General features: G+C 57.0%; 4 protein-coding genes across 6 annotated transcripts; 3 read left to right on the top strand and 1 right to left on the bottom strand.

Moving 5' to 3' along the window:
- The first annotated feature begins 4,177 nt into the window (after positions 1-4,177).
- On the top strand, positions 4,178-5,816 carry ODF3B (outer dense fiber of sperm tails 3B). Its single transcript, XM_030321010.1, has 6 exons — positions 4,178-4,286; positions 4,462-4,665; positions 4,939-5,043; positions 5,190-5,311; positions 5,421-5,564; positions 5,684-5,816. The coding sequence occupies exons 1-6, from the start codon at positions 4,178-4,180 to the stop codon at positions 5,762-5,764; spliced, it is 765 nt and encodes a 254-aa protein (XP_030176870.1). The 3' UTR covers positions 5,765-5,816.
- A 407-nt stretch (positions 5,817-6,223) lies between these two features.
- LOC115518809 (thymidine phosphorylase) lies at positions 6,224-9,994 on the top strand. Its single transcript, XM_032593809.1, is given in 7 exon segments — positions 6,224-6,270; positions 6,503-6,629; positions 6,828-6,954; positions 6,957-7,198; positions 7,483-7,632; positions 8,898-9,215; positions 9,470-9,994. Coding segments are annotated over 7 exon segments (1,536 nt in total).
- Positions 9,833-12,157, top strand: LOC115517911 (protein SCO2 homolog, mitochondrial). The gene is made up of 3 exons (XM_030321009.1): positions 9,833-10,134; positions 10,219-10,397; positions 11,115-12,157. The coding sequence occupies exon 3, from the start codon at positions 11,128-11,130 to the stop codon at positions 11,926-11,928; it is 801 nt and encodes a 266-aa protein (XP_030176869.1). The 5' UTR covers positions 9,833-10,134; positions 10,219-10,397; positions 11,115-11,127; the 3' UTR covers positions 11,929-12,157.
- Positions 10,746-25,223, bottom strand: NCAPH2 (non-SMC condensin II complex subunit H2). Of its 3 annotated transcripts, none has more exons than XM_030321006.2 (20): positions 24,977-25,223; positions 19,627-19,728; positions 17,028-17,083; positions 16,851-16,935; positions 16,705-16,773; positions 16,500-16,579; positions 16,274-16,407; positions 15,904-15,984; positions 15,321-15,451; positions 14,371-14,433; positions 13,975-14,041; positions 13,683-13,790; positions 13,534-13,587; positions 13,327-13,397; positions 13,151-13,244; positions 12,992-13,060; positions 12,821-12,876; positions 12,639-12,740; positions 12,392-12,541; positions 10,746-12,326 (listed from the first exon to the last, which is right to left on the bottom strand). In XM_030321006.2, the coding sequence occupies exons 1-20, from the start codon at positions 25,082-25,084 to the stop codon at positions 12,186-12,188; spliced, it is 1,821 nt and encodes a 606-aa protein (XP_030176866.1). In that variant the 5' UTR covers positions 25,085-25,223; the 3' UTR covers positions 10,746-12,185. The 3 variants fall into 3 exon arrangements, with proteins under 3 accessions (XP_030176866.1, XP_030176867.1, XP_030176868.1); XM_030321007.1 differs by having other exon boundaries at positions 12,058-12,326; positions 12,821-12,873; positions 24,977-25,197; XM_030321008.1 differs by lacking the exon at positions 14,371-14,433 and having other exon boundaries at positions 12,058-12,326; positions 24,977-25,197.
- Between the last annotated feature and the right edge of the window lie 139 nt (positions 25,224-25,362).

Below are 25,362 nucleotides of genomic sequence, written 5' to 3'. Positions count from 1 at the left end.
GAAAATAAAATTTTTTTTTAATTTTTTTTTCAATGTTTATTTATTTTTGGGACAGAGAGAGACAGAGCATGAACAGGGGAGGGGCAGAGAGAGAGGGAGACATAGAATCGGAAACAGGCTCCAGGCTCTGAGCCATCAGCCCAGAGCCTGACGCGGGGCTCGAACTCCCGGACCGCGAGATCGTGACCTGGCTGAAGTCGGACGCTTAACCGACTGCGCCACCCAGGCGTCCCGAAAATAAAATATTTTAAATAAATGTCTTACAAATCAATAAGAAAAATATGAAAAAAACAACAGAAAATTTGATAGAAACACGTGAACAGGCAGTTTGTCGAAATATATATGGCCAATAAATACATGAAATATGTCCATTCTTCCTAAGAACCAACGAATGCAAATCTCAACAAAACAAGACCTTATTTTCACATCAGACTGGCCAAGGTATAGAGGCAGTGTGATTCATTAAGGGTCTAGAGTGTGAGAGCCAGATAGTCTGCATCTGAATCTCAGTTCCACCGCTCTCTAAGCATGTAGCCCTTCATGCCTTCATGTAGTTTCCTAATCTGTAAAATTGGAATAAATAATAGCACTTTACTCCAACTTTGCTGTGAGGATTAAATAAAATAATTTCAGTAAATTAGTACTCAGTATAGTGCCTGACACATAATACATGCTCTATGAATATATTTGGCTCTATTTAAAAGGTTGATCTTAGGGGCGCCTGGGTGGCGCAGCCGGTTAAGCGTCCGACTTCAGCCAGGTCACGATCTCGCGGTCCGTGAGTTTGAGCCCCGCGTCGGGCTCTGGGCTGATGGCTCGGAGCCTGGAGCCTGTTTCCGATTCTGTGTCTCCCTCTCTCTCTCTGCCCCTCCCCCGTTCATGCTCTGTCTCTCTCTGTCCCAAAAAAAGTAAATAAACGTTGGAAAAAAAAAATAAAGAAAAGAAAAATAAAAGGTTGATCTTAACCTTCACTGGTTAGGGTGTACAGAAAAAGAAACACAATTCATTGAAGAAAGTATAAATTAATCTATTTATTCATCAAATATTTATGACCCACTGGAGACACAACAGCAAGCAAGAGGCTCAGTCAGCACCCTCACTGGCGAGCATTCTAGGGAGGCTGCACTTCTGAGGACGGCAATTAGGCAACATTCGCCAAATCGTCATCCCCTTGACCCCGCAGTCCCATATTAGGAAGTTTATCCCAAAGAACTATTTGGGTAAACTTATGCAGATTAATTTAGTGGAATTCAGAGTACCTGGGATCACAATCTGAAGCTGCAGAACCAACCCAAATATCTACGAATGAGGACTGGTCAAGTCATCATACAGGAAGGCACAGAACCGCGTGGGTAAGACAGGCCCATTCTGGGATAAGACAAGCGTCCAGGGCGCTCTGCTTCTGGCTGTGTGTCCTTCCGCATAGGTTGGCTTTTTCCTTACAGCTGGATGCACCACGCTTATATCCTGGGTAGAAATCCGGATATTTCCATGGAGGAGGGAAATAAATGATTCATTGGCTGAAGAAACAAAGGCAAACGAGGAAAAACCAGGTCCCATCACTGTCCACTAACCCCAGGAATCTAGTCCTGCCCCCAGCCCTCATTTTCTGCCCACACATTCTAGAAGCTCACCCTTCCGCGACTTTCTGTCTTTCTACAGCCGCTGCTCCTGCACCTGGTGGCTGAGCCCAGGCAGAGTCCCGGGCAGATGGGGAGTCCTGGGGCACAGGGGTGCACACCAGTCCTGGAACTTCCCACTCAGGTCCCGGTTCCCACTCAAATGCTGGCCCTGGATGGCCAAGCTGCTGCGAGCCCCTGGAAGCCCACAGCTCACCGCTCAGTGCACCCCAGATCCCACGTGTGGGTGGATCAACCCGGTGTGTCTGATTTTATGGGGGATCTTCTGTCAACACCCCCTCTGGTATCCTGCAACATGCTTTTCAGAAATTATCATCTAATAAGCAGCAATAATGATTTTATTGACTCATTCTTTAATTAGCAATTAAAATGAGCAATTTTAAAATATTTTTGTTTTTAAAATATTCTAATTCAGTAAAATACTTCACATATGAAATAAAGTTTGTACCAACCAAACAAAAATAGTACACCTTGCCCTATCTCAGTATTTTAATTTTTTAAATTTATTTATTTCTTTTGAGAGAGAGAGAGAGAGAGAGAGAGAGAGGAACCCCAAGCAGTCTCCGCACTGTCAGAGCGGGGCCGATGCGAGACTTGAACTCACCAATTTAAGCTGAAATCAAGAATCGGACACAACCAACTGAGCCACCCAGGAGTCCCTCACTATTTAAAATCTTAAACACAAATAAAAACTCCAAATGGTCACAGAATTGCAAAAGTGCGAAAACTGAGTTCTGTTTCTTCTTCCTTCTTGCAATCACTCTGGTCTCATTGCTCATCTCAAATCTAAGGCTTAAAAGGAGAAATATGTGTCACCTCGGGGAGAGGAGACACAACTGCCCCTTGAGCTCCAAAAGCCGTTTCGAATGTCCAAGCATGAGGCACTGAGTCCCCTAAGAACAACTTGTAGGGAGTCTGCATTAACTTCCATACAGAATACAACATTTAATAAAGATAATAAAAATTGCTAACTTGAAACTTACATACATGCTATTAAAATTCAACAGTAACCACAGTATCTTTTTAAACCACTAACAAAAGATTTGTGGGGTAGGAGTATCTTCTCTCTGACCTTCTTTAAAATTGCTGGTCTCATAAGGATAATAAAAGGCTGATCAATTTGGCACACCCTCAGTGTTATTTTAAAATTCTCTTTAGACAATGCACCCTCTAGCTGCCTCTCCCTTTCGGCCCTCAGGTCCCCCCTGGAGGGCCCAGACGCGCAGCTCCCAGCAATCCCCAGCTTGCCTCACGTTCCATGCCACACTGGGCTCAGAGCTCCCTTGGCAAAGACCAGAATTCCCACAAACCACTGGGCACTCCTTCTCATCCCCTGCCCCCTTCCGAGAGTAGGCAGGTGACTGGCAGAGCTGGGTAAAATGGACACATTCTTTTCATTTCCTTCATTGCTTTTTTTTTCTGTTTGTAAGATAAACACTAAGTTTCTTTACTTAAATTTTTCCTTCATTAATAATGAAGTTATTTAGGGGCACCTGGGTGGCTCAGTCAGTTAAGCATCTGACTCTTGGTTTCAGCTCAGGTCATGATCTCGGGGTTCTTGGGTTCAAGCCCCACATCGGTTCTGTATTGACAGTGCAGAGCCTGCTTGGGATTCTCTCTCTCTCCCTCTCTCTCTGCCCATGCCCTGATAGCACTCTCTCTCAAAATAAATAAACTTTAAAAAATAATGAAGTTATTTAAGGCTATACGTTTTCCACTGAACACAGCTGTAGCAATGTCCTGTGGAGTTGGGTATGAGGGATCTACCTTTGCAATGTTTTCTACATAACGTGTAACTTCACATTTGAGTTTCTCTTTGATCCAGTGGTTTTTAGATGAGAATTTGTCAGGGCGCCGTACACTTCTGGAATGGGGGCACTGAAGCCCAGCGAAGAGCCAGGCCAGCGCTCTGGCGCAAGGCCCTGCCTGCAGGGCGGCGGCACCGGCGACGACTCCGCGGAGAAGCCTCCAGGGCTGGGTTGAGGGGGGCGGAGCCAGGTTGGGGTAAGGGGCGGTCAGCCCCGTTGCCAGGAGGCGGAACCTGGACACAATGGGGTCTGAGAGTCGGGCCGGGAGGGGGCAGGCATCCGGGCACCCCACCTCGCCTTCCCCGCCGGGAGCCACAAGAGCAGGTTAGTGCATCAACTCTGGAGCCCCCTCTGGGCACCAGGTTCCCCACGTCGCCTCCTCGCCCCAGTGTCTTGGCCGGATGCCCCTAAAATATCCCAGCCCCCCAGAACCCCAGGGAATTCCTTCCCCCCAGGACTGAGTCCAAACTTGGCGCGCTCACACACCCCTATTGGACTCACTTTGGGGGCTTGAAGCTCCGGCCCGGCCCCCCGCCGCCCCCCGCCGAGCCGGGAAAGCTCCGGTTTGTTTTCCCGGCGCCCGGGATACAGGATGGGCCCCACCCCCGGAGTCGGGAGGAGCTGGAGCGGAGAAGCGCGTTCGGCGCGAGTCCTGGGTGGAGGGGCCGGGGCCGCCACCTTCTGTCCACAGGTGCCGCGGGCCGTAAGCTCACCCCACCCTCGCGCGCCATGGGCTCGGACGTCTGGGTCGGCCCTTGGCGGCCGCACCGGCCCCGCGGCCCCATCGCAGCGCTCTACAGAGGCCCGGGGCCCAAGTACATGCTGCCACCGAACACCGGTACCGGCGTCGGGCGGGGTGTGGAGGGGCTACCGAGGCCTGTGCCGGCAAGGGGACGCCGTAACGCGGCTGCGGGACGGAAGGGAGGGAAGTCTGTTGGAGGGAGGGATACGGTGCACTGTGCCCGGGGCGGGGAGCAGCGGGGGCCCGCGGTGACGCTGGGACGCTCCTTCAGGCTACATCCTGCACGACCCGTCGCGGCCCCGCGCCCCGGCGTTCTCCTTCGGCGCGCGCCTCCCCACGCAGCAGACTTCGTGCGGCCCCGGGCCCGGCCACCTGATTCCAGCTCGTATGACCGTGCGCGGCCCCGACGGCACCCCCGCCTACTCCATCCACGGCCGTCCGCGCCACGCAGCGCCCTTCCTCACTCCGGGACCCGGTCAGGACCCCTGGGACCCCGGGCTCCCCAGGGCAGAGCCGCCTCCGGGAAGGCCCACCCGGGAACCCCCTACCTGTGCCCCGACGCCCCCTCCCCGTGTACCCTAACACTCCAAAATCGGTACCTCCACATCTGGATCTCAACCCCAAGCCCCACCGGGCTTTGACAAACCGTGGCTCGGATTCACCTCAGTCCCAGGACCCCCAACCCGGGTCCCCACCAGGCCCTCAACCCGGTCCCGGTCCCGGCCCACACCCCCGGTCCGCCCCGCAGGCAGGTACTTCCCAGAACGAGCTGGGAACGCGACGTACCCCAGTGCGCCTCGGCACACCATCGCCCCCCGAAACTGGGGCATCCACGCGGGGCCGCAGACCCCAGGTGAGACCAGAAAGGCCTATTCCAGCACCGTGGACCTTCCTATCCCTGACGGGGAACCACTCTCCAGGCTGCGGCGGGGAGACCCTGGCCTGGCCAGGAAGACTCACCCCCGCCCCAGACCCCACCCTTTGCTGGCTCCTCCCCAGGCCCCGGGGCCTACACTGTGCCCTCGCTCTTGGGTCCGCGTGTCATCGGTAAAGTCTCGGCCCCAACTTACTCCATCTGTGGCCGCAGCGCAGTGGGCAGCTGCTTCGAGGACCTCAGCAAGGTGGGAGAGGGGCTGCGGGACACGGCGCAGCGCGGGGTGCACCCGGCGGGCCACAGAGGGTCAGGAAGCAAGAGGTGACGGCCAGTGCGCCCCCGCTGCCCTCCCACAGACCCCGGGTCCCTGCGCCTACCACGTGGTGAACACTGGGATCTACAAGCCTCGGGCCCCCCAGTTCTCGATGCTGGCGCGGAATTCACTCCCCCAGGACAACACCCTGAATCCGGGACCCGCAGCCTACAACGTGGACCAAGGGGTCTGGAGTCCCGGGTCAAGGGTCAGGGGAGAGGGGAGGAGGGTCGGAGTCCCGGGGTTCCCCGGCGCGGAGCTGGACGCCTGGCCCCGCGAGGTCAGCGCCGTCTCCTGGGCCCGCAGCATCGCAAGCCCGGCGGCTGGAGCTTCGGGATCCGGCACTCGGACCACCTGGCCCGGGTCCTGACCTACGCGGATGACTGACCCGCTGGGCGGGCGTGGCCCCACAAACGTTTGCTTAAAGCCTCCCGAGCCAGCAGCGTGTCCGCCCCTGTGTGTTTCGCGGGGCGCGACGAGGCAGCGGGGCGCGCGCGGCGCGGGGCGCGCGTCGGCGAGGGGGCGCGCGCGGAGCGGGGCAGCGCGCGGCGCGGGGCTGCGCGCGGCGCGGGGCAGCGCGCGGCGCGGGGCGCGCGCGGCGCGGGGCGCGCGCGGCGCGGGGCGCGCGCGGCGGGACGCTGGGGTCCACGGGTCCCCGGAGCTCCGCGGGCGGGCCTGCCCGGGAAGTCCCGGAAGGTGCGCGCCCGCGGGCCTTCCTGATTGGCCGAGACAGAAGGGCCTGGGGCGACCATTGGCCGAGAGTCCCGCCTGTCCGGGAGGCCCCGCCCACCCGCCGTCCTGTGGCCGCGGGACGGCAAACCGCACCCGCCTGGAGTCTGGAGCAGGATGGGTGAGGGCCGCCGTACCGGACAGGTACAGGCCGGGGTCAGGCTGTGAGGCCGACGAGTAGGAGCCAGACACGGAGACACGCACACGGGCACCACAGACACGGTACAGAGGGGCGGACATGAGAGGGAGAGACCGGGATCAGGGTCGGGACAGGTGCCCCTGCTGCAGACACCCGGACACAGGGCGGCCGCAGGTTCCGGCGGTCTCGCACCCCGCAGGCTCGGAGCGATGGCGTCCTAGGGACCCACGGCCCAGGGGCGCCTGGTGACCTTTCAGGGGGAGGGAGCTCAAGCAACTCCCGGGTCTGACCCGCCTGAAGAGAGACGAAAGCCCCCTGAGCTAGGGGGACCTGCGGGGCTTCGTGCGCGCTGTGTTGGGGAGGGCGCAGGGCGCGCAAATCGGTGCGTGGGAACTTCTGGGCACCCCTAACCCTGAGGTCAGTCCGAGACCGCTTTCCCCTGGGGACGCCACAACTGTCCTGGGGACAGTGCCCCAGCACTGTCAGTGACCTCAAGATAACCCACCGCTGTGAGAACACCACCCCCCACCCCACCCCCCACCCCCGTGATGGCTACACCACCACCGTATTCCATGCCTAGAGGCCGTGCTAGTGGCCATGCCACTGGGAGGCATAGATCTGAAGAAGAAAGTGGTGCTGACCCAGGCCCTGGCCAAGTCTGGGCAGCAGCTGGAGCTGCCAGAGGCCTTCTGCCCGCAACTCATGAACAAAATTCTACAAGGGGAGTGGGTGGCAAGGTCAGCCTGGACCTGGTACCTACCCGGCTGGCTATAGGCTACAAGGTTAGAAGATGCCTCCTCTCCAGACCAGAACGTCTGACCTCAAAGAGGTCAGTTAGCAGCCTACAGGCAATCTCCAACTTGAAGCCTGGCCTAGACAAAGTCCCCCAATGGGGGGGTCCAGGCTTCTCACCCCCAGGATGGAATTTAGGTTCCCCCCACCCCATCGGCCCCCCATAACAGGACCAAGTTCTCCAGCTGCCCCTTGGGTACCCCACTCAGGACTCCCACGGGAAGAGCTGGGTACTCCTCTCTCTTGGTTCCCCAGACTTGTGCTCCTAGGGGTAGGTACTAGCCTCCTCCTCGTCACTCCCCATACCAAATCAAAACAATTTCTTTTCCATTCCCTCTCCACCAGCTGCACATACTAAATGCTTAACTCCAGCTGAAGCCCTAACCAGGGAAAGTGAGAGAGAATGGTGGAGGTAGAGGAGGAGCAGGTGTGCAGGTGTACTCAGCATCCCTGCCCAGCAGGTACCAATGACCAACGGATGTGGTCTGAGGTGCCCTGGTGGGGCAGGGAGGGGTGGGGCCGGGGAGGAAGCCCCGCCAATAAACTGGAGTCTATTCCCGGATTCACCCTCATCCAGAGTTAAGAGCAGGTACAGGTGGGCCACTGGTCATTGATCTAGGTTCTTGATGGTAATATTGGCCAGAATCTCTGAAGAATCACTGATAGGTCATTAATCAGGGTCACAAATGAGGATATTGATCAAAGTTATTTATGGGTCACTGATAGTCATTGAACTTTGGTCACATCATCAGTGAAACCTTGATTGGAGTCATTAATAGGGACTTGATAACAATCACCATTGGGCTCTCTGATCAATCCTTAATGGGCCACAGGGCATTGGTCATTATACCTGATGGGTCAGACCAGTCATTAATGAGGAATTACCAGAATTGTTCAGAAGTTTCTGGTCATGGTCTTCGACACCTGTCATGGTTGCTGATGAATCCTTGATCAGGGTCAGTGAAGGGGGTCCCTGGAAGTCCTGATGCAGGGTAGTCTGGCCGGATGTAAGGGCTGCTGGAGGGAGTGGGCGCAGTCCTATGGGTCAGGGCAAGAAGCTGGTTCCTGTGGACGGACTCCTGTATGAAGCCAGAGTGAGTGTCAGTCTCCATTGACACCCTGCTAGTCATCACAGGTTAGTAACCTGACCTCAGACTCCAGGTCTCCTTCCTGCATGTTAAAGACCCCTGACCTCTGACCCACACAGTCAGGGTCCTCTCATCAGGAGACCATGGGACTTCCCCCAATCACTGGTGATCTGAATAGACCCCAGGGTCAGCGTACCATCACAAGATCCCTGACCACCAACTCAGAAAGGTGACCTGACTGATGCACAACCCACCAATCCCGTTGCAGGTACAACAGGGGACTTGATCCTCAACATTCAGGGTCCCTAAACCCTCATGACTGACCCAAGAGTCAGTATACCCCTGTGAGAAATAAGCCCACCGACCCACTCGAAGGAAGGACACGGAGACTCAGAGCACAGTGAAGCCAGGCTCTAACCAACATTCTTGCAAGAGCGGTGTCTAAGGGACAGGCACACTCAGGGCGGTTACGGCAGGCAATTTATCTCCTAGCGTGAAGTCCCTCCCCTTGTTCTTCATTGGTGAGTACTACAGAGGTTACAGCCTTCCCCAGAGGTCGCCTCTGCCCACGGAAGGCACAAAGTAGTCTGGTTGGAACAAATGTACATTCCCTGAGGTGAGGCAGACTTCAGTTCTTTGGTGCACGCTAACTGCAAAGCCCAAGAAAATAAGGCCACAAAAGGAGAGGGGAAGAACCAGGAAGTGAGGTGCCTAAGGGTTTGGGACTCCGGCGGGGGGGGGGGGGGGGGGGGTTCATACATATTTCCAATAGGTTATAAACCTATTCTTAAGTAGACAGCACAACTTTTATTTGGTGTTTCTGAAAATGAATCATCTCACTTCTCACACGCCACATCTCCGAAAAAGCTCCAGACCCCTCTGCATCACCACCCCCTCCGTCCTCAGTCAGAAGATGGTGGACAGCCCATCCCCTCCGGTGGTGGACTTGAAGTATTCCCTAGTCACACCCAGCAGCTGGCAAGAGTCCTGGGGAGCACCTGTGCCTGCTGGAGTTCGTGTGTCCTACGGGAATCCCAGTGTGGCTGTGGCCTGTTTGGGTAGGTCTTCTAACGTGAGCTCAACTTTCCCTTCATGACTCTGGCAGTCCGGTCCCATGTGCCTCTTGGGAGCTGGAGGACCGCCCGGCCCAGGGGCGCTTCGAGTAGATGCCCGGGAGCAGAGCCTGGACCTGGGCCTGGCTCCAGGCCTATGCTCCCGGACCCCCGCGCCCGGAGGAGGAGCTGCACGTGCCCGTGGACAGTGGGCGCCGGGAGACCTCCGTCCCTCCCCGCCAACCCAGGCCCCTTCCCTTCTCCGAGTTCCCATCCCCTTTCCTTCCCCGAGCCCGGATTCTCACCCCTGGCCCCCCGCCTCCGGCCGGCACCGCGCAACTCATCCGGGCGCAGCCACGCGAGGCATCCACTCCGGCGGGAGGTGGGAGCTGAACTGTAGGTCGGCGTGGGCCGGAGGCTGGCCCTGCAGGGGTCGTCGTGCCCTCGGACCGCGCGCCCTTCGCCACCCCCTCGTCCTTTGCCGACCTCTTCCCGCCGCCGCCGGCGCGCGCTGATCGACACACTGCGGAACAGACGGCCGCGACGAAACCGCAGGAAGGCCGGCGAGACCGAGAGGAAGTGGGGGAAGTGGCTCCGAGGGAAGCCGGGCCGCCGGGGGACGGAGCGCGAAAGGGCGGGGCCAGGGAGACGCCCCGCCCAACTCTACGCTGGGCCCGCCACCTTTTGCGCACGCGCGCAGAGAAGCAGGGACTGGGGAGCGGGGACGTTCACGCTTGTCTGCGCGTGCGCCATGCCCATGAGCGTGCGCGCTGGCGTTGAGCGCACCGGTAGCGCAGGAATCTGTCGACTCCGCTAGTGCAGCGTGGTTGAGTCTACAGCGGTGACGAGCTCTGGCAGAGCGGGGCTGTCCCCTGAGTCGCGGTACTTACGCCGGGTTCCGAGGAGACTGGGTCGTGCTCGGTGTGTGGCTCGGTGTCCAGCTTTCTGACCTTACAGGTGCGCGTCCGGGAGGGCGCCCTGGAAGTGGGGCTCCCAGAAAAAAGGGGCCCAGGAAGGCCACAGGCTGCCTTCGCTTGCCAGGCACATCGCGTGCACTGCTTAGAGCGCGTATGTAAAGAAGGAAGCTGGTGGAGAGAGGCTGTGGGACGTGCCAAAAGGCCATCCAGCCCAGAGCGCAACCCCAGGAACCATCCGGAAGTGGGCGGAGACCAGAAGTCTGGGAATCCTCGGGAGGGTCTTCTCAGCAGCTGAACGAACAGGTGAGGGGGAGTCTTAAGGCCCCCACTTAGCAAATTTCCAGGGGCTCCTGTGAGAAGGACACGGCGGACACCGAAGTTGGTGTCAGGATCCTGGCTGTGAAGGGGGGTGGGGACGCTCGTGACCAGTGGAAACCTCATTCCTCTCGGGGTGAGAGCACCAGGAAAGCTCGGCCTGGAGCGGCGTCGGTGGGTGCTTGCCCGGGCTCCTTGTGGGCGGACCGGCATGGGTGCACAGGGCTGCTGCTGAGCGCGGGGGGAGGGGGCACAAAGTGGTGAAAGGCTGGCAGGCCGCAGGAGGGCCGGAGGAGCCCATCTTTGGGGGTCAAAGGCAGAGACTCGGCCACCTCCTTTCAAGAAATGGGTTTATTGCAAAACGACACACATGCTCAGGAGCCCAGGCAAGGCATGCACTTGGAATGCTTCCCATCAGCTGACCCGGTGAGGTGTGGAGTGCTTCCCCGGGCCATAGAGCTGCAGGCACAGGACCAGGGTGGGAGGAGACAGACTGAGCCTCTCCAGCTAAAGGACAGGAGTGACCAGCGTGGGCATTTGAGAACACCTTTCATAGGTGAGGCAGTCCTGAGCACTAGGTGAGCAGCTGTGAGCTGCCGTGCAGCCTTGGTCCTGCAGACGGTGGCAAGTCTCCCCAGAGCCAACGGGGGCTGACCCAGGAGGCGGAGGCAACCGCAGGCTCCTGACACCTGTGCTCTTTCCTAGGAGCGTCAGGTCCATGCTGCTGCTGGTTCTGGCACCCAAGGCTTGGCACAGGCTCTCTCATCTGAAGCCCCCAGCCCTCGTTTGGACCCCGGGAGGCAAGGCCGGACATGTGAGGTGTCGGCTCCTGTCAAGGCAGGGCCCTGGAGACACAGGCAGGCAGAGCCGGCCCCAGGGCCCTGGGCTTGGAACTAGGCTGTTGATCACCGCCTTGTTTGGGGCTGGGCTGGGTGGCGCCTGGCTGGCTGCCAGGGCCGAGAAGGAGCAGCGGCGGCAGCAACAGCGGACAGAGGCCCTGCGCCAGGCGGCTGTGGGCCAGGGGGACTTCAGCCTGCTGGACCACCACGGACGGGCTCGCTGCAAAGCCGACTTCCGGGGTCAGTGGGTGCTGCTGTACTTTGGGTTCACTCACTGCCCCGACATCTGCCCAGACGAGCTGGAGAAGTTGGTGCAGGTGGTACGGCAGCTGGAGGCTGAGCCCGGCCTGCCCCCGGTGCAGCCTGTCTTCATTACTGTGGACCCCGAGCGGGACACTGTCGCAGCCATGGCCCGCTACGTACAGGACTTCCACCCACGGTTGCTGGGCCTGACCGGTTCTGCTGAGCAGGTGGCCCAAGTGAGCCGCAGCTACCGCGTGTACTACAGCGCGGGCCCCAAGGACGAGGACCAGGATTACATCGTGGACCACTCCATTGCCATCTACCTGCTCAGCCCTGACGGCCTCTTCACGGACTACTACAGCCGGGCCAGATCAGCAGAGCAGATCGCAGACAGCGTGAGGCGCCACATGGCTGCCTTCCGCAGCGTCCTGCACTGAACCAGGTCATTAAAGAGGGTGTGATGGAGCTGTGTGCCTGTGGTCTGCGTCGTCGGTGGCCCCGGGAGGCCACGGCAGGGAAGCGCAGCCCTTTGCCTGCATGGCGCAGGAGTGTTTTTTAAGACTAAGTGGGATGGCAACACCATTTTATTGGGCTGGGCCAGCCAGGAAACGAGGGTCGAGTGAGCAGACGCGATGCCCAGCACCTGCGGGGGACAGGGCTCCAGAGCCCACCCGTCAGCGTCAATGCCCCCCACTCAAGGCTGGGCCATGGAGGGGGCAGCGTAAGTCTGGAAGCGCTTGTGGGCCCGCTGGTGGGTGAGTAGTCTCAGGGACATGGTGTCCACAGCTGCCTCCAGCCCCGGCTGCTGGGTGATCTCCACTGTGTGGTCGTTGGCCTACAGGGATAAGGTGTCAGCAGAGTCGGGGACCGCTTCCCTCCCAGGCTCCCCAGGCCACTCACCAGCTGCAGGGAGGCCAACATGGAGCGACACACCTCGAAGGCAGGTTGGCCAGCTACTAGCTCCGCAAAGGGACACCACTGGTTGAGCTGGCTGAACCTTGAGACCACCTGGTCCCCATAGGTGTGGATGTCAAAGGGCACGTGCTGTTCCTGCAAGAAAGAGGGGCAAGATCCCGGGGCAAAACCCAGGCAGGCGGCAGGGGAGTCCCTAGCTGTCAGTCAGGGCTTGGCCCAACCCCTCCCTCACCTGCTCCTGGAGCAGCGGCTGGATGGTGTCCTCCCAGTGCCTGATGCGCTCACTCAGCTCCGTCTCCTGCACGAACTTCTGAGACGTGGCGATGAAGAGCTCCTAGGGCGGGACCAGGAGCTGCCACCTTCTGTGCGGGAGCCCCGCACCCAGCGCCCCCACCTGCTCTGACTGGGACCTACCACATTCCTGCGGACCAGCTCCTCATAGCTCAGGGATGCCGGCACGGCCTCTGCTTCTGGGAAAGGGGCAGCTATGAGCTTCTGTGGCCACGGGCCACGCCCCTTCCCCCCTCCACTGTCCTCAGGGGCCCGGAGTGGCCCCCCCGGCCAGCAGCTCACTCTCAGACCTACCCAGGTCTGCGGCTTCCCCAGGCTTTGCCTCCTGAGGCTCTGCATACTCCTCAGGCTCTAGAAAGTCATCTGTTGGCAGACAGAGAAGCCCAGGAGGAGGCAGGCTGGCTGGCAGCAGATGCTGAGCCCCCACCCCGGCCCATCCCAGTAGGCTCCCACCTGCCGCCCCCAGATCCTCCAGGGAATCCTCCAGGCGGTCCTCTTCCACAGGCCACAGCCCCTCCTCAGGCCTCGGCAGCCACCGCTCCGCCATCTGTGTGCAGACAGCATCTATGAGGCACACTGCTGTCTCCCACCTGGGACCACGCGGGCGCCAAACAGTGGCCAGTACTTGCCTCCCTCCTCTGCAGCTTCCGGAGGGTCTCCAGCTGCTCCTTCACGTGCTTCCAGTACAGGACTTCCATGTCTACACACAAAGCCCTTGTAAGAGGGGCTCCCACGCCCTGCCCAGCCCCCCTCCCCAGTCCACCTGGAGCCTTGGGTGCCCCCAGGCCGAGGGGAGGCAGGCACTCAGCAGAGTGCGCACATGACCCTGACCTCACCTGCAAAGGACGGGCCCTTTCGCCGGGGCCTCCTGCTGTCAGCGTGCTCGGCATCTTCGAGAGAATTTGGTCAGTAGGAACCAAGCCAAGTCCCCGTGAGCTGCACGCGGACCCTCCTGCCCTGGCCCGGCCCCACCACACCCACTCACAAGCAGCCAGGTACCACTGGTGGAAGTCCTGCAGCTTGGCGACACCCTTCCTCTTGCGCTTCTGTCCTGGAACCTCCTCCACACAGGGGGGCACAGAGTAGGGCCTACCTGGGGGCAAATGGCTACGTCTCAGTGCACAACTAAAGGCCCTGGGGCGGATGATGGCACCCACAAGCCCGAGGAGCAAGTGCAGACCGCACTAGGCAGCACAGCCCCCACCCTCATCTACCACTAGTGCTCCGGAGAACCCAGCCACAGGTGCCCGAGTGAAGGTGTCCCTCCACCCAATTACCTTTCTTGAAGGGCTTGGCGTCCAGGGAGTCAAAGGGGTCCAGGCTCTGCCAGGGGTCTGGGGTCTCCTGAGCAAAGAGTACAAGCAGACCCTGGGGTGGGAGCAGGGGATGTACATCTTCCCCCCAGAAGTCCAGACACAGAGAAGGGCTGGCCACATTCAATCCAGGACCCAAGGGTGACCCACCAGAGAGAGAGGTTCCCCAGAGCAGCAGAAGAGGGGATTCGATTTCTGGGGCAAGGAAGATTCCTTGCAAAAGAGAGCCAGCACAAAGGGCCTCCAGCTAGGAGCCCAGGCATCCGGAGCTCTGAAAGCTAGCAGGAGTGAGGGGCGGGCAGCAGAGCCCCAAAGCACATCCTCCTTGCCGGGGAGGGTCTGAGCCCCACTAACCCTCACCTTCAGCAGGGACATAGGCTCCCGTCGCTCCCGCAGCACACACCTGCTGGGCTGGGCAGCACTCTGCAAAGAAACAGCCCCAGGGATGCCTCTCCCCTCCTCCACCCAAGGCTGGGGGACCCCAGTAGTCTGCTCTAGGGTCGGACACCAAGAACCCTGCAGAAGGACCCTCTTAAGGAAAACAAACACTCTAGGAAAAATTTTAGAACACACAAACTAGTAAACTAGTAAAATGGGGTACTGTTTTTTTCCTTTAAAAAATACCAAAAAAGTTGGGGCGCCTGGGTGGCGCAGTCGGTTAAGCGTCCGACTTCAGCCAGGTCACGATCTCGCGCTCCGTGAGTTCGAGCCCCGCGTCGGGCTCTGGGCTGATGGCTCAGAGCCTGGAGCCTGTTTCCGATTCTGTGTCTCCCTCTCTCTCTGCCCCTCCCCCGTTCATGCTCTGTCTCTCTCTGTCCCAAAATAAATAAAAAAATAAAATAAAATAAAAAAAATAAATAAAATAAAAAATACCAAAAAAGAAAAAAAAGACTGCAATAAACATCCATGTACGTACCAATCAAAATTAACAAATATTAACGTTTTTCCTGTATGTATCAGGATTTTTGTTCTAATAAAAAGATTTTGGAGCTCCAGGCAGGAACACAAAGCCAACCCTCGGGGGTGGAAGGGGCAGCGACAGCCTCCAAAGCCCATCCCCTCCCACCAGCCTGATCTCGGGAGTCAGCCTGGGAGACCAGCTGCCATCCTAGGTGGTAGCATGACCACAGGGCTCAGACCCTTGAACCCTAGGCCACGTCTCCAAGGAGCAGCAGCTATTCGGATCGGAAAGAGGACAGATGTAGAAGGCACCACCCGAAAGGGCTGGGTGCAAGGACCAGAGGCAAAGCCCCCGGGCCCACCTATCCCACCGGAGTGTGGGGCCTTCGCAGGCCTCGCAGGGCCCCCACCTGCTGCGGGCTCCTGGGCTCCTGGGGCTCTGGAGGGACGTCAGGGGCCATGGGCTCAGGGAGCTCCACTGCCCCATCTGCGTCCTCATCCTCCTCCCCACCTCCAGGCAGCGGGCCTTCCGGAGAGGTACCTGGGCCGGGGAGCAAGAGACCGGTCAGCCCCGAGAAGCCCAAGGCCAGACAGCAGATGGGAGGCTGGCCTTGGCCAACACCCCGGAGAGCCTGCAAGGCCGATTCCCTCACTCAGCCCCACTCATTAGACCCGGAGTGGTATGACCACGCCTCTCGCCATGCCACGGTTTCATTTGGCTCGTTTTACCAATTTTCCTCCTGAAAGGCTGCCATCCATGTGTGCCCAGGGTGAGGTCCAAACCTCACAGGCCCAAGAACGGCCAGAGGGCAGTCACGAGACCAAGACAGCGCAGTGAGGCCAAGGTGGGGAGGGAGGCCTAGGTCCAGGTGCAAAGAAGCCAGGCTTCGTTGCTCCCCACACCTCACGCCTGGGGCGGCGGAGCATGGCCCCATGCAGAGCCCCATCTCCCCATCCCAACCCCGCAAGTCCACGGTGGTGCTCTCTTCTCACCTGGCTCCTGGGAGGCGCTGAGCGCAGGGACGGAACTGCACACACAGACTTCCATTGGCTGCTCCTCAGCCCCCTCAGCCTCTGCGAAAGATGGGGGACTGGACAGGGTCAGCCCAGCCCCTCCCTCCAGGAGGCCCCTCCCAGGGCAGGGGAAGGAGAGCAGAGACCCGTCACAGGACTCGGGCACCCCGGGGCCGAGCCAGCTATGGGCAAAGAGGGGGCAGAGGGGATGTGGCCTGGCAGACCTATCCTCACAGCAGGTACCCGGGGAGGGAGGCAGGACCAGAGCTGGCAGGCACAGGGGACCTGACAAGGGGTCCAGCCCAGAAGTCCCTTCCTTCCCACCCAGCCCCCACATCCAAGCCCTCACCCTTCTGGTTCCTTGGCAGCAGTGTCTCCGTTGGGGATATGCCCACCGGCTCCAACATGAAGGCTCCTCTGGGGTGGGCGGTGCATGTGTTCATCCTAAAATCCTTCCGGCTGGCCAGGACCTCCCCCTGACAGCTGCGCTGGCAGAAACACAGCCACTGCAGAGACCCTTCCCAAGCAGCCCTCTCCCCTTATCTGATTCCCCTCAGCCAAGCTGAGGCCAGTACCTGTACAGGGGGCTAACATTCTTCTCCATCTCATCAGGGGCCACAAGGGCCATGGGCAGGAGAGGGACGATGAGGATCTCCTGCGTGGAGGCCAAGAGCGGGTGAGCCACAGGCCCCACGGGCTCCATGTGGGAAACCGTATGGGAGGACACCTTCCAACACCCCCATCAGCTAAAGGCAGCCCCACAGAGGGAGGGGGACTCACACGGGGAGGCAGGTCGTTCCTCAGATCCACATTAGCGCGGGAGTCAGGGAGGTCATCTAGCGACAGGAACTGTGGGGAGACAGAGCTCAGGAGCAGCGCCCGGCAAGCGCACAGCAGGCAGTGGCCACGCACCCGATAGATCTCACCTGGTCGTCCGCCTCCTGGGGGGCCTCGGCACTGGCGTCCCCATCCGCCCCCTGTTCCCGCACTGAGGACAGCTGCTTGGCCCGCCTGAGGGAGAATCAGTGCATGGGTGTCTGGGAGGCTGCAGGCCGGGCAGACACTCAGGCCTCCACCTGCTGGCTCAGACCACCAGTACTCACTTCTTGCCAGAGATGAAATCGAGAGCCTGGTAGACCAGCGAGTACAGGTACTCCACCTGGAGACCAGAAGCAGACGGTGAGGACGCGGAAAGGAGCAGCCTACCAGAGACGCAGAGACGAGCGTGTGCACAGAGAAGCCCACCGTCCCCTCGAAACCCTCCGGCACAAGCCCCGCCCACGTGGCTGCTAGAGTGGCCTCTCCAATCAAACGAGCACGTCTTATCGTTGTGGTTCTCTCCTCGTCCTCCGTCCCCACGCTGCATGCAGCCACAGGAACGGCCGTCGTCACCCAGCTCTGACCGTCTTCAGTCCCTGCACGCCGGCCTGCGTGCGGCCCCCCCGGCCCATCGCCGTGCTGCTCCTGCCCGACACCCACAGCAGCTCCTTCCCGCCCCGCCCGCAGGCTCGGGCCACCACCGCCCCATCTCCGGAAGCCCGTGAGTCCCTGCCTGCCCCGTCACAGGGTAACGGTCAGGATTTCCGAGAGGCTGACCAGCAGGGCGTGTGTGTACCGCCTCTGGGTCTTTCCCTCTGGGATGACACCACCCCAGAGCACATGCAACCCCTCTTCTTGGCCCTGCTTTTTTTTTTTTTTTTTTTTTTTTTTATGCAACAAACGTTCATTGCGCTTCTATTATGTACGGGGCTCTGCACTAGACACTGGACACAATGGTGAGCACAAGCGGTGGTGCCCCCTCATCACAGGGGCCCCATTTATTAGGACCAATAAGCACTACCCGTTTCAAGTGTCTGTTCACATACAGGATTGTGTTCGTGCTTCTTCCCGTCTAGTCTGTCTGAATTAGGTGTCACTGCTGTTCCCGTTTTATAGTAGAATAAACCGAGAGAAAGTCGCCTGGATCAGGGGTAGGTCTGGGATTTGTACCCAGGGATGCATGATCCTCACTGCCACTAGCCACGTGTGAGTCAACCAATTTTAAATTCAAGTTCACTGAAAGTCAGTAAAACTCAGAATTGCTCAGTCACACCGGCCGCCTTCCAAGGCCTCCGCCGTCACGTGTGGCAAGTACTTACCGTCTTTGACAGCACAGGTCACAGACCATGTCCATCATTTCAGGAAGTCCTGCTGGGCAGTGCTCGTCTAGAGCTCGCACTCCCCCCCACCTCCCAGACTTCGTCAACGTTTCACTACACTTGCTTTACCACGCTTCTCTCCGTCTGTCACCTCACGTTTTATGCTTTCAAAGTCACTTGCAGACATTCCTTCTCAGGACAAATACAGGATGTAGGAATCTGACGTAACCGGCGAAATCTTAAACTGTCTTAATGACTTACGGTGCCCAGAGATAAATCCGTGTCCTGTGCCATTAGAACTGAATGTAGATGGCTCACTGCCCTTCTCTAGTTTGGACCCCATTATCAAGTTCCTTATCACAGTTCTGAACTCTTACCTTTTGTCTTTCTCCCACCCACTACACCGCCAATGCTGAGTCCGCTCAATTCTGAGCACTTTTCCGTGCTCCCCGCTAGGGGATGGCTACGCACTGCTGGAGGAAAAGGGCACAAACGTGCCCCTGCAGACAGCAAGATGCGCGGACCGTCCGTGCCTTCTGTCAGTCTTTCGTTTGCATTCCCCTCAGCAAGCATTGTGAACTTTCACCAAATTTCCTTAACAGCTGACTTATATTCTCCATTACGAAAACTGGGGCCCTTGGCAGGAACTCCCCAAATGCCTGTGTCCAACTTCTGCGCATCAATACTGACTTCCTCCTCCAGAATCCTGAGATGAGGTGCCTTTTCTTTTTTTCAAGGCAGGCTTGTCAATCCATGGTCCTGACCCATTCCTCAACTATCTCTTCTGGGATTCTGTTGCATCCGCCGCCCCACCCCCACCCTTCAGCGCTGGCTGTCACTGATACCTGCCCCCTGCCCAGTTCTGATTTCACCAGTGCAGGTGATGTCCAGGAGCTGGGCATGAGATGGACCACAGCCTGAACGGAGGACTGCTGCTTTCCTTGCTGTCCCCCCTCCCAGTGACCTCTCCCCCAAAGGGGTCACGCCATGTCTCCACACCTCTCCCCACCCCACAGTCTGGTCCTTCTCTCCCTAAAACCCCTGGTGGCCTTCCAGGATACCCACTGGACACCTGAAAACCTTTCCGGTGTGGGTCAATTCACTGAACTCAACATTTTGGGTCTTACGGTCTTCTTTCTTCCCCCTTAAAATCCTCTACTGCTCTGTCTTCCGGGACACTGTCTCGATTTACCTTTCTCTCACTCTTCCTTCTTGTAGGCGCTTCCTAAACACTGGTTTTCTCAGGATGCTCGCTTCATCCTGCTTTTCCTCTTATTCTACACGGGGTTCTGGACGAGTGGACTACCGACAGTTTGGACTGGACCATTCTTTGCTGCGTGGGGCTCTCCTGTATACCACTGGATGTTTAGCATTAGCAGCAGGCCCCGCAGTTATAAATCCAAGCTGTATTAAGAGGTGCTGAGGAGGAGGGACACAGGAGGTGCTGGCGAGGAAGGGAAGAGCCAGGGGTGAGCCTGCCATCTGCCCCAGCAGGACAGTCAGGCTCAGTCCCGCCAGCAAGTCCCGTCTTGCAATGGCAAGAGCAGCAGCCAGATGGGCCCACCTTCTTACTGTAGACACAGGCAGAGCCCTGGATCAGCAGCGCTGCCTCGATGAAGTTCATGGTGGTTTTTCCTTCATCAAAAGAAATGCAGATCTGGTCCAGCTGCAAAACACAACACCAGGGCGTCGGGAAGCCGAAACCTGGGTACGCTTCTCCCCAAGAGCTCACCCAGCGCCCCTGCCTCCTCCCGGCACTCTGGCTCTGCTTGGAGTGAGCAGGCGGGCCTTTGTGATTTCTCCTACCTCCTGTAACCTCTCAGACCTACTAGTTCAGAAAAGGAAGGCCCCTGGAGTGTATCAGCCACAAACGGCCAGAGCTGCACGGGAGTCTCTCCCTGGAGACGCTCCGCACTGAGCCCACCTAAGTCAAGGCACAAGTTGGACAGAATCGGGCGGGAAGATCCCTCACCCTGCGAGAAGGAAAGGGGAACCTCAGGGGTGGGGAAGACAGAGACAAAACTCTGGGCCTCAATCCTTTGAGCAGAAACTAAGGAAACACTTACAAGTGAGTCCCCCTCCTTCCTCTGCAACCCCTAACCTCCCGAGCCCCAGCTCCTATCACCCCTTGAACGTCAGTGTCCACGGACCACATGCCAACAAGTCCCAGACCCACCTGCGGCAACACTCTCCCCTAAGCTGCGGGACTGTGCTTAGAGCAACCCCAACGCATCCAAATGTCCCCAGACTTTTTCTCTCCATGCTGAAGCCAGGGCTCCCCAGAACCTGGCCCCTCTCCTGCACGTCTCTCAGCAAACAGCACTTTGAAGCCCAACATGTTTTTTCAAGTTCTGCCTTTGCTTTCCACGTGCCTAGGACACCTGCCCCCAGCTGTGCCCCGTGTGAACCCAGCAGTGTGGCTCGGACGCCTGGCTCGGACGCCAGGGACTTCTCCCTCCCTGTAGGGCAACTGCAGCCTTTACCTCACGGCCTGACGCTGGTGTCCAGTAAATGTCTCATGAACGAACCAAGTGCTGACATCAGAGCTAAGCCTGAAAGACACACTCCCCAGGCAGATGAAAGGAGAGGCCTTTTAGGAAGAGCAACCACTCCCACAAAGGCAGTTAGCTGACCCGGGAGTCCACTATTTTTTTTTTTTTTCAACGTTTTTTTATTTATTTTGGGGACAGAGAGAGACAGAGCACGAACGGGGGAGGGGCAGAGAGAGAGGGAGACACAGAATCGGAAACAGGCTCCAGGCTCCGAGCCGTCAGCCCAGAGCCCGACGCGGGGCTCGAACTCACGCACCGCGAGATCGTGACCTGGCTGAAGTCGGACGCTTAACCGACTGCGCCACCCAGGCGCCCCGGGAGTCCACTATTTAGGAAAATGAGTATCACGCAAACATGTCCAAAGCACAGGGCGTGTTGGGGAGCAAGGTCAGACGTTAGACACTATGGAGAGGGAGTCTAGGAGGACACCACCCAGGGACCACCTCTACCAGTTCCTGAAGGATAGAGGGAGTTTTTCAGGTCAGTGAAACATGAGAGTCTGACAGCGTGCAAACATTCTGGAAATAAGTGAAGGGCTTTCCCTGAAAGGAGGGACTATGAAGCAGAGGGTAGCCGGGCCACCCAGGCCCTCTTCTTCTCAGCCTAGGCTGGCTCACCCACTCCCAGGACCTCACACTCCATCCACTTTCTAACAACTCCCAAATGCATGCTCCAGATTGAACCTCCCATCTAAGCCTAAATCCATACGTCCAGCTGCCTTCTTCAAACACCACTTGGATGTCTTAACCAAAATTTGTATCGGACGGGCCCACACTGAACTCTCGATATCCGCCCCCCAACCACCCGTCCAAAAACCCGCAAGTCTCAGCTCCTTCCTCTCTTCTCTCATTTTCCCCATTCAACCTATGCCAAGTTCCCTGCCAATTCCATGCTCCACTTCGACTAAACTGTCTGCTCCTCTCCACAGTGGCTGTGGCTCTTGCTCAGCCGGCCCCACCTCTTGCCCGGCCCTCGGCACTAACTGGGCTCTCCCCCCGCCTTCACTCCCTTCCAGCCTACTCCTGACAAGCCAGCGCTTGTCTGCAGACACAAGGCAGAATTACGTCACTCCACTCAGAACCCTAATGGCTTTCTGTCACTCTCAGGGAAAAAACCCAAATCGCAAACAGAGCCTCGCAGGCTGACCAGCTTCCCTCTGCAGCTACCCACCCTCCCCTGCTCGCTGCACGGCAGTCACACAGGGCTACCTCTCCAGGTCCCCCATGGAGCCAAGCACTTTCCCACCTCACAACCTCGGAATCTATCTTCTCTCCACGTGGAACATTCTTCAGCTCATTTGGACTAGGCAACTCCTTGCATCCCAAACAAAGTTCAGTCCCCCACATAAACTCTTCGTGGAGCCCTCAACTTTTCTTTTGAACCTCTCATGTCTGTGATTGCACAAAGACACAGTGACGAGGACAGTGGCCTCTGCTCTGCCACCTATTAGGACTGTGAGCCTATCTCTTAACCTCCCTGTAGAACTAATACCTGTTCCAACGACCCTATGTCGTTACTTCCTCAGGATCCGTTCTCCTACAAGGGTGAAGCAGGGACTACTGTTTGCTTGCCACTATTTTCTTAGGATTTCACATGATTCTTGGCATACAGCAGACACTCAACAACAACAAACAAAAAAATAAATGGATGAAAGAGCCTGGGTGGCTCAGTCAGTTAAGTGTCCGACTCTCGGTTTCAGTTCAGGTCATGATCTCCCAGTTCCTGAGTTCGAGCCCCAAATGGTGCTCTGCGAGAGTAGCAACGTGATAAGAAGTGTTTAAAAAAAAAAAAAAAAAAAAAAAGAACTTTCTGGTAGCTGCATGGAAAAGGAAAGGAGGAGAAAGACAAAACAAGAAGCAGGGAATCAGGACTTTAAAGGGCAGAGAAGGTCTGGAACAGCAAACAAAAGCAGGAAGGGAGCTGACCAAGCCAGGAAGTAGATCTACCAAGCATCCCCAGGCACCCTGACCAATGTGGAAACCTGAATTCACAGTAGCCCCACCCAGCACAATTCTCTGCATTTTCTCAGCAGTCCAGGTGTCCAAGCAGAGAAGGTAGATCAGTAGATCAAGTATTCATCCAACAAACACTTATTCTATGCCCCCTACTATATGCAACGCCCCCTACTATATGCCGGGCATTCTATTATTATTATGCAAAGGGAACAAGGTATACACATGGTTCCTGCCCTAGCAGAGTTAAACAAGTGAACAAGTTAAAGAAGAGCTTGTGATAAACATCCTAAAGAACATAAAGTACTGTGACAACTATCTTAAACAGGCTGCTCACCTGACGTTTAACCTGAGACATAGAGGATAAGAGGTGGTTAATCATAAAAATAAATGGGTGAAGAATATTCCCCAGTGGGAACAGAAAATACAAAGACCCTCAGTCAGGAATGAGCTCCAGGGGCACCCGGCTGGCTCAGTCGGTAGAGCATGCAACTCCTGATCTCAGGGTCCTGAGATTGAGCCCAGGTTTGGTGTAGAGATAACTAAAAAATAATAATAAAATAAATAAAGTTCCTTATTAAAAAAAAAAGGGGGGGAGGGCACCTGGCTGGCTCAGTCAGTTGAATGTCTGCTGTTAGCACAGAGCCTGCTTCGGATCCTCAGTGGCCCTCTCTCTCTGCCCCTTCCCTGCTGGTTCTCTATCTCAAATTAAATAAATAAACTTAAAAATAAATAAATAAGCCCCAGTGTTGTAGGTTGATTGGCTCTAAAGAAAGGTGGAGAGGAGCTCAAGATGAGGCTACAACAGTCAGCAAGGCCAGATTCGGAAAAGGAGGTTTGCGCTTTAGTCTTAGCACAGAAGCCTCTGAGGCGCCACTGCAGTCACACTTGCTACTGGATGGAGCGTGAATCGATGGGGCCAAAAAAAGCTGTTACAGAGCCTAGGAAGGAAGGTTTTACATGAATCTGAGCCAGGTAGAAAACAGATGAATTCAAGGGAAATTCTGGTGGTGCAACTGACAGAATTCACCGAGTTTCACTAAAACAGCTTTTAGTTCTCACCTTTTGTTGAGCAGTAGTGCTATTAGCAAGGAAGACCGAGATTAGGGCAAAAAAAATATAAAGCTCCACTTTAATGTATTAAATCTGAGATGCTTGGGGCACCTGGGTGGCTCACTTAAGTGTCTGACTCTCAGTTTCAGTTCAGGTCATGATCTCCCAGTTCCTGAGTTTGAGCCCCAAATGGTGCTCTGCGCCAACAGCACAGAGCCTGCTTGGGTTCTCTCTCCCTCTCTCTCTGCCCCTACCCTGCTCTCAAAATAAGTAAACATTAAAAAAAAAAAAAAAAAAAGAGATGCTTCTGTGGAATGTCTAAGAGGAATGTCAAAGGTAAGCAGCTGGATATACAAAATAAGTTCAGAAAAAAAGATCTGCTGGGGGGTCGGGGGGGCTCAGTTGGTTGAGCATCTCATGGCATAATCCCAGGGTCGTGTGACTGAGCAAAAAGTCAGGCTCCATGCTGAGTGTGGAGCCTGCCTAACATTCTTTCTCTTTCTCTTTCTCTCTCCCCCTCTGCTTTTCCCCCCACCTCGTGCTGTCTAAAAAGAAAAAAAAAAAAAAGAAAGAAAAAAGATCTGGGAATGAACACATAAATCTGAGAGTTGTCCTCATACAGGTGATATTTAAAATCAGGGAAACAAGTGAGATTATTTAAGGGAGATACAGAAGATGGCCCAGGCCCTGCTCAGAGAAGCTAAACACTTAAGAGACTGGATAGCAAAGAAATAGTAAGCAAATAACATGGGGAGAAAAAATCAGAGCACGTAAACCTGTATCCAAAAAGGAGTGGTCAGCCCAACAAATGCTGCTAAACTGAATAAGGTGACACTTCTAGCGTCCCTTGAATTTGCCAGGATAGACGTCACTGTTGATCGCAGTCCAAGTGAGCTGCAATGTGAAAGCGAAGTACAGAAACGGAGCAGACAGCACATTAACAAGGACTAGACTCGGCTGTCAAGTCAATAAAGACCAAATGCTGACGAGTAGAACATGACAGCAGCTTGAAACTGGTTTCAGAACCCAAGATAAGAAACTCTCTTTCACCGTGATCCAGCTGTCTCAAATACCCAAACACGCACATAAATTCTAGTCTATCCTGTTACATTACAGAAAAATGCTTGTCACCACCCATGAAATCCATTTCACGGCTCTGGAACAGGTAGCGACCTGTGATGACAACTCCAGGCTAATTTAATAAGGGATGACTTCCAGAGGCAGAGATGGATTTGGAAAAAAAGAAACGAGCCTGAGGACAGCGCCAGAAGGACACAGACGAGGAGGCGGGGCGGGGCCGCCCAGCAGCCCCCCGCCCGCCGCCCCGCCCCGCGCCACTCCCCGGGACGGCACTCACCTCCTCTAGATATTCTCCCAGCTGGGCCGCCACGTCCACCTCCCAGTTCTTAGTGAGGTCGCGGATGGGCTGCAGTAGATGGGCGAAGCGCGCCTCCACGTCCTCCATGTCCGGAAGGGGCCGGGGCGGCCCGGAGACCGCAGGGCCGTCTTCGAGGGGAGCCAGCGTCCTCAGCCCGCCACTAGTTCTGGCGCCATTTTGCTGTTCCCGCCCAGGGTAAGGACGTAGCGCGTGACGCCGCGCGCACATCTATGACGCACGCGGCCGCAGCGGGCGAGAGCGAACCCCGACGCCGCGCTGCAGGAGCGCGCCGGAAGGGCCGCAGTTGGTGCTGGAGGCGGGGTCGGCGGGCGGGCGGGCCGGCGGGCGGGGCGTGGGCGGGGCCG

The sequence above is a fragment of the Lynx canadensis genome, chromosome B4, assembly GCF_007474595.2.
Source record: "Lynx canadensis isolate LIC74 chromosome B4, mLynCan4.pri.v2, whole genome shotgun sequence".
NCBI lineage: Eukaryota > Metazoa > Chordata > Mammalia > Carnivora > Felidae > Lynx > Lynx canadensis.
The sequence above is the reverse complement of the archived record's forward strand: the minus strand, read 5'-3'. Positions and strand labels throughout refer to the sequence as shown.

Excerpts from the sequence above, each read along its gene's own strand:
- ODF3B (XM_030321010.1), top strand. The coding sequence starts at position 4,178 with ATGGGCTCGGACGTCTGGGTCGGCCCTTGGCGGCCGCACCGGCCCCGC. Across the intron at positions 4,287-4,461 it reads CATGCTGCCACCGAACACCG|GCTACATCCTGCACGACCCG; the intron begins GTACCGGCGTCG and ends ACGCTCCTTCAG. Across the intron at positions 4,666-4,938 it reads CTTCCTCACTCCGGGACCCG|GCAGGTACTTCCCAGAACGA; the intron begins GTCAGGACCCCT and ends TCCGCCCCGCAG.
- LOC115517911 (XM_030321009.1), top strand. The coding sequence starts at position 11,128 with ATGCTGCTGCTGGTTCTGGCACCCAAGGCTTGGCACAGGCTCTCTCAT.
- NCAPH2 (XM_030321006.2), bottom strand. The coding sequence starts at position 25,084 with ATGGAGGACGTGGAGGCGCGCTTCGCCCATCTACTGCAGCCCATCCGC. Across the intron at positions 13,791-13,974 it reads CGCCAAGCCCTTCAAGAAAG|GTAGGCCCTACTCTGTGCCC; the intron begins GTAATTGGGTGG and ends ATTTGCCCCCAG. Across the intron at positions 12,877-12,991 it reads TGGGGAAGCCGCAGACCTGG|AAGCAGAGGCCGTGCCGGCA; the intron begins GTAGGTCTGAGA and ends CCCCTTTCCCAG.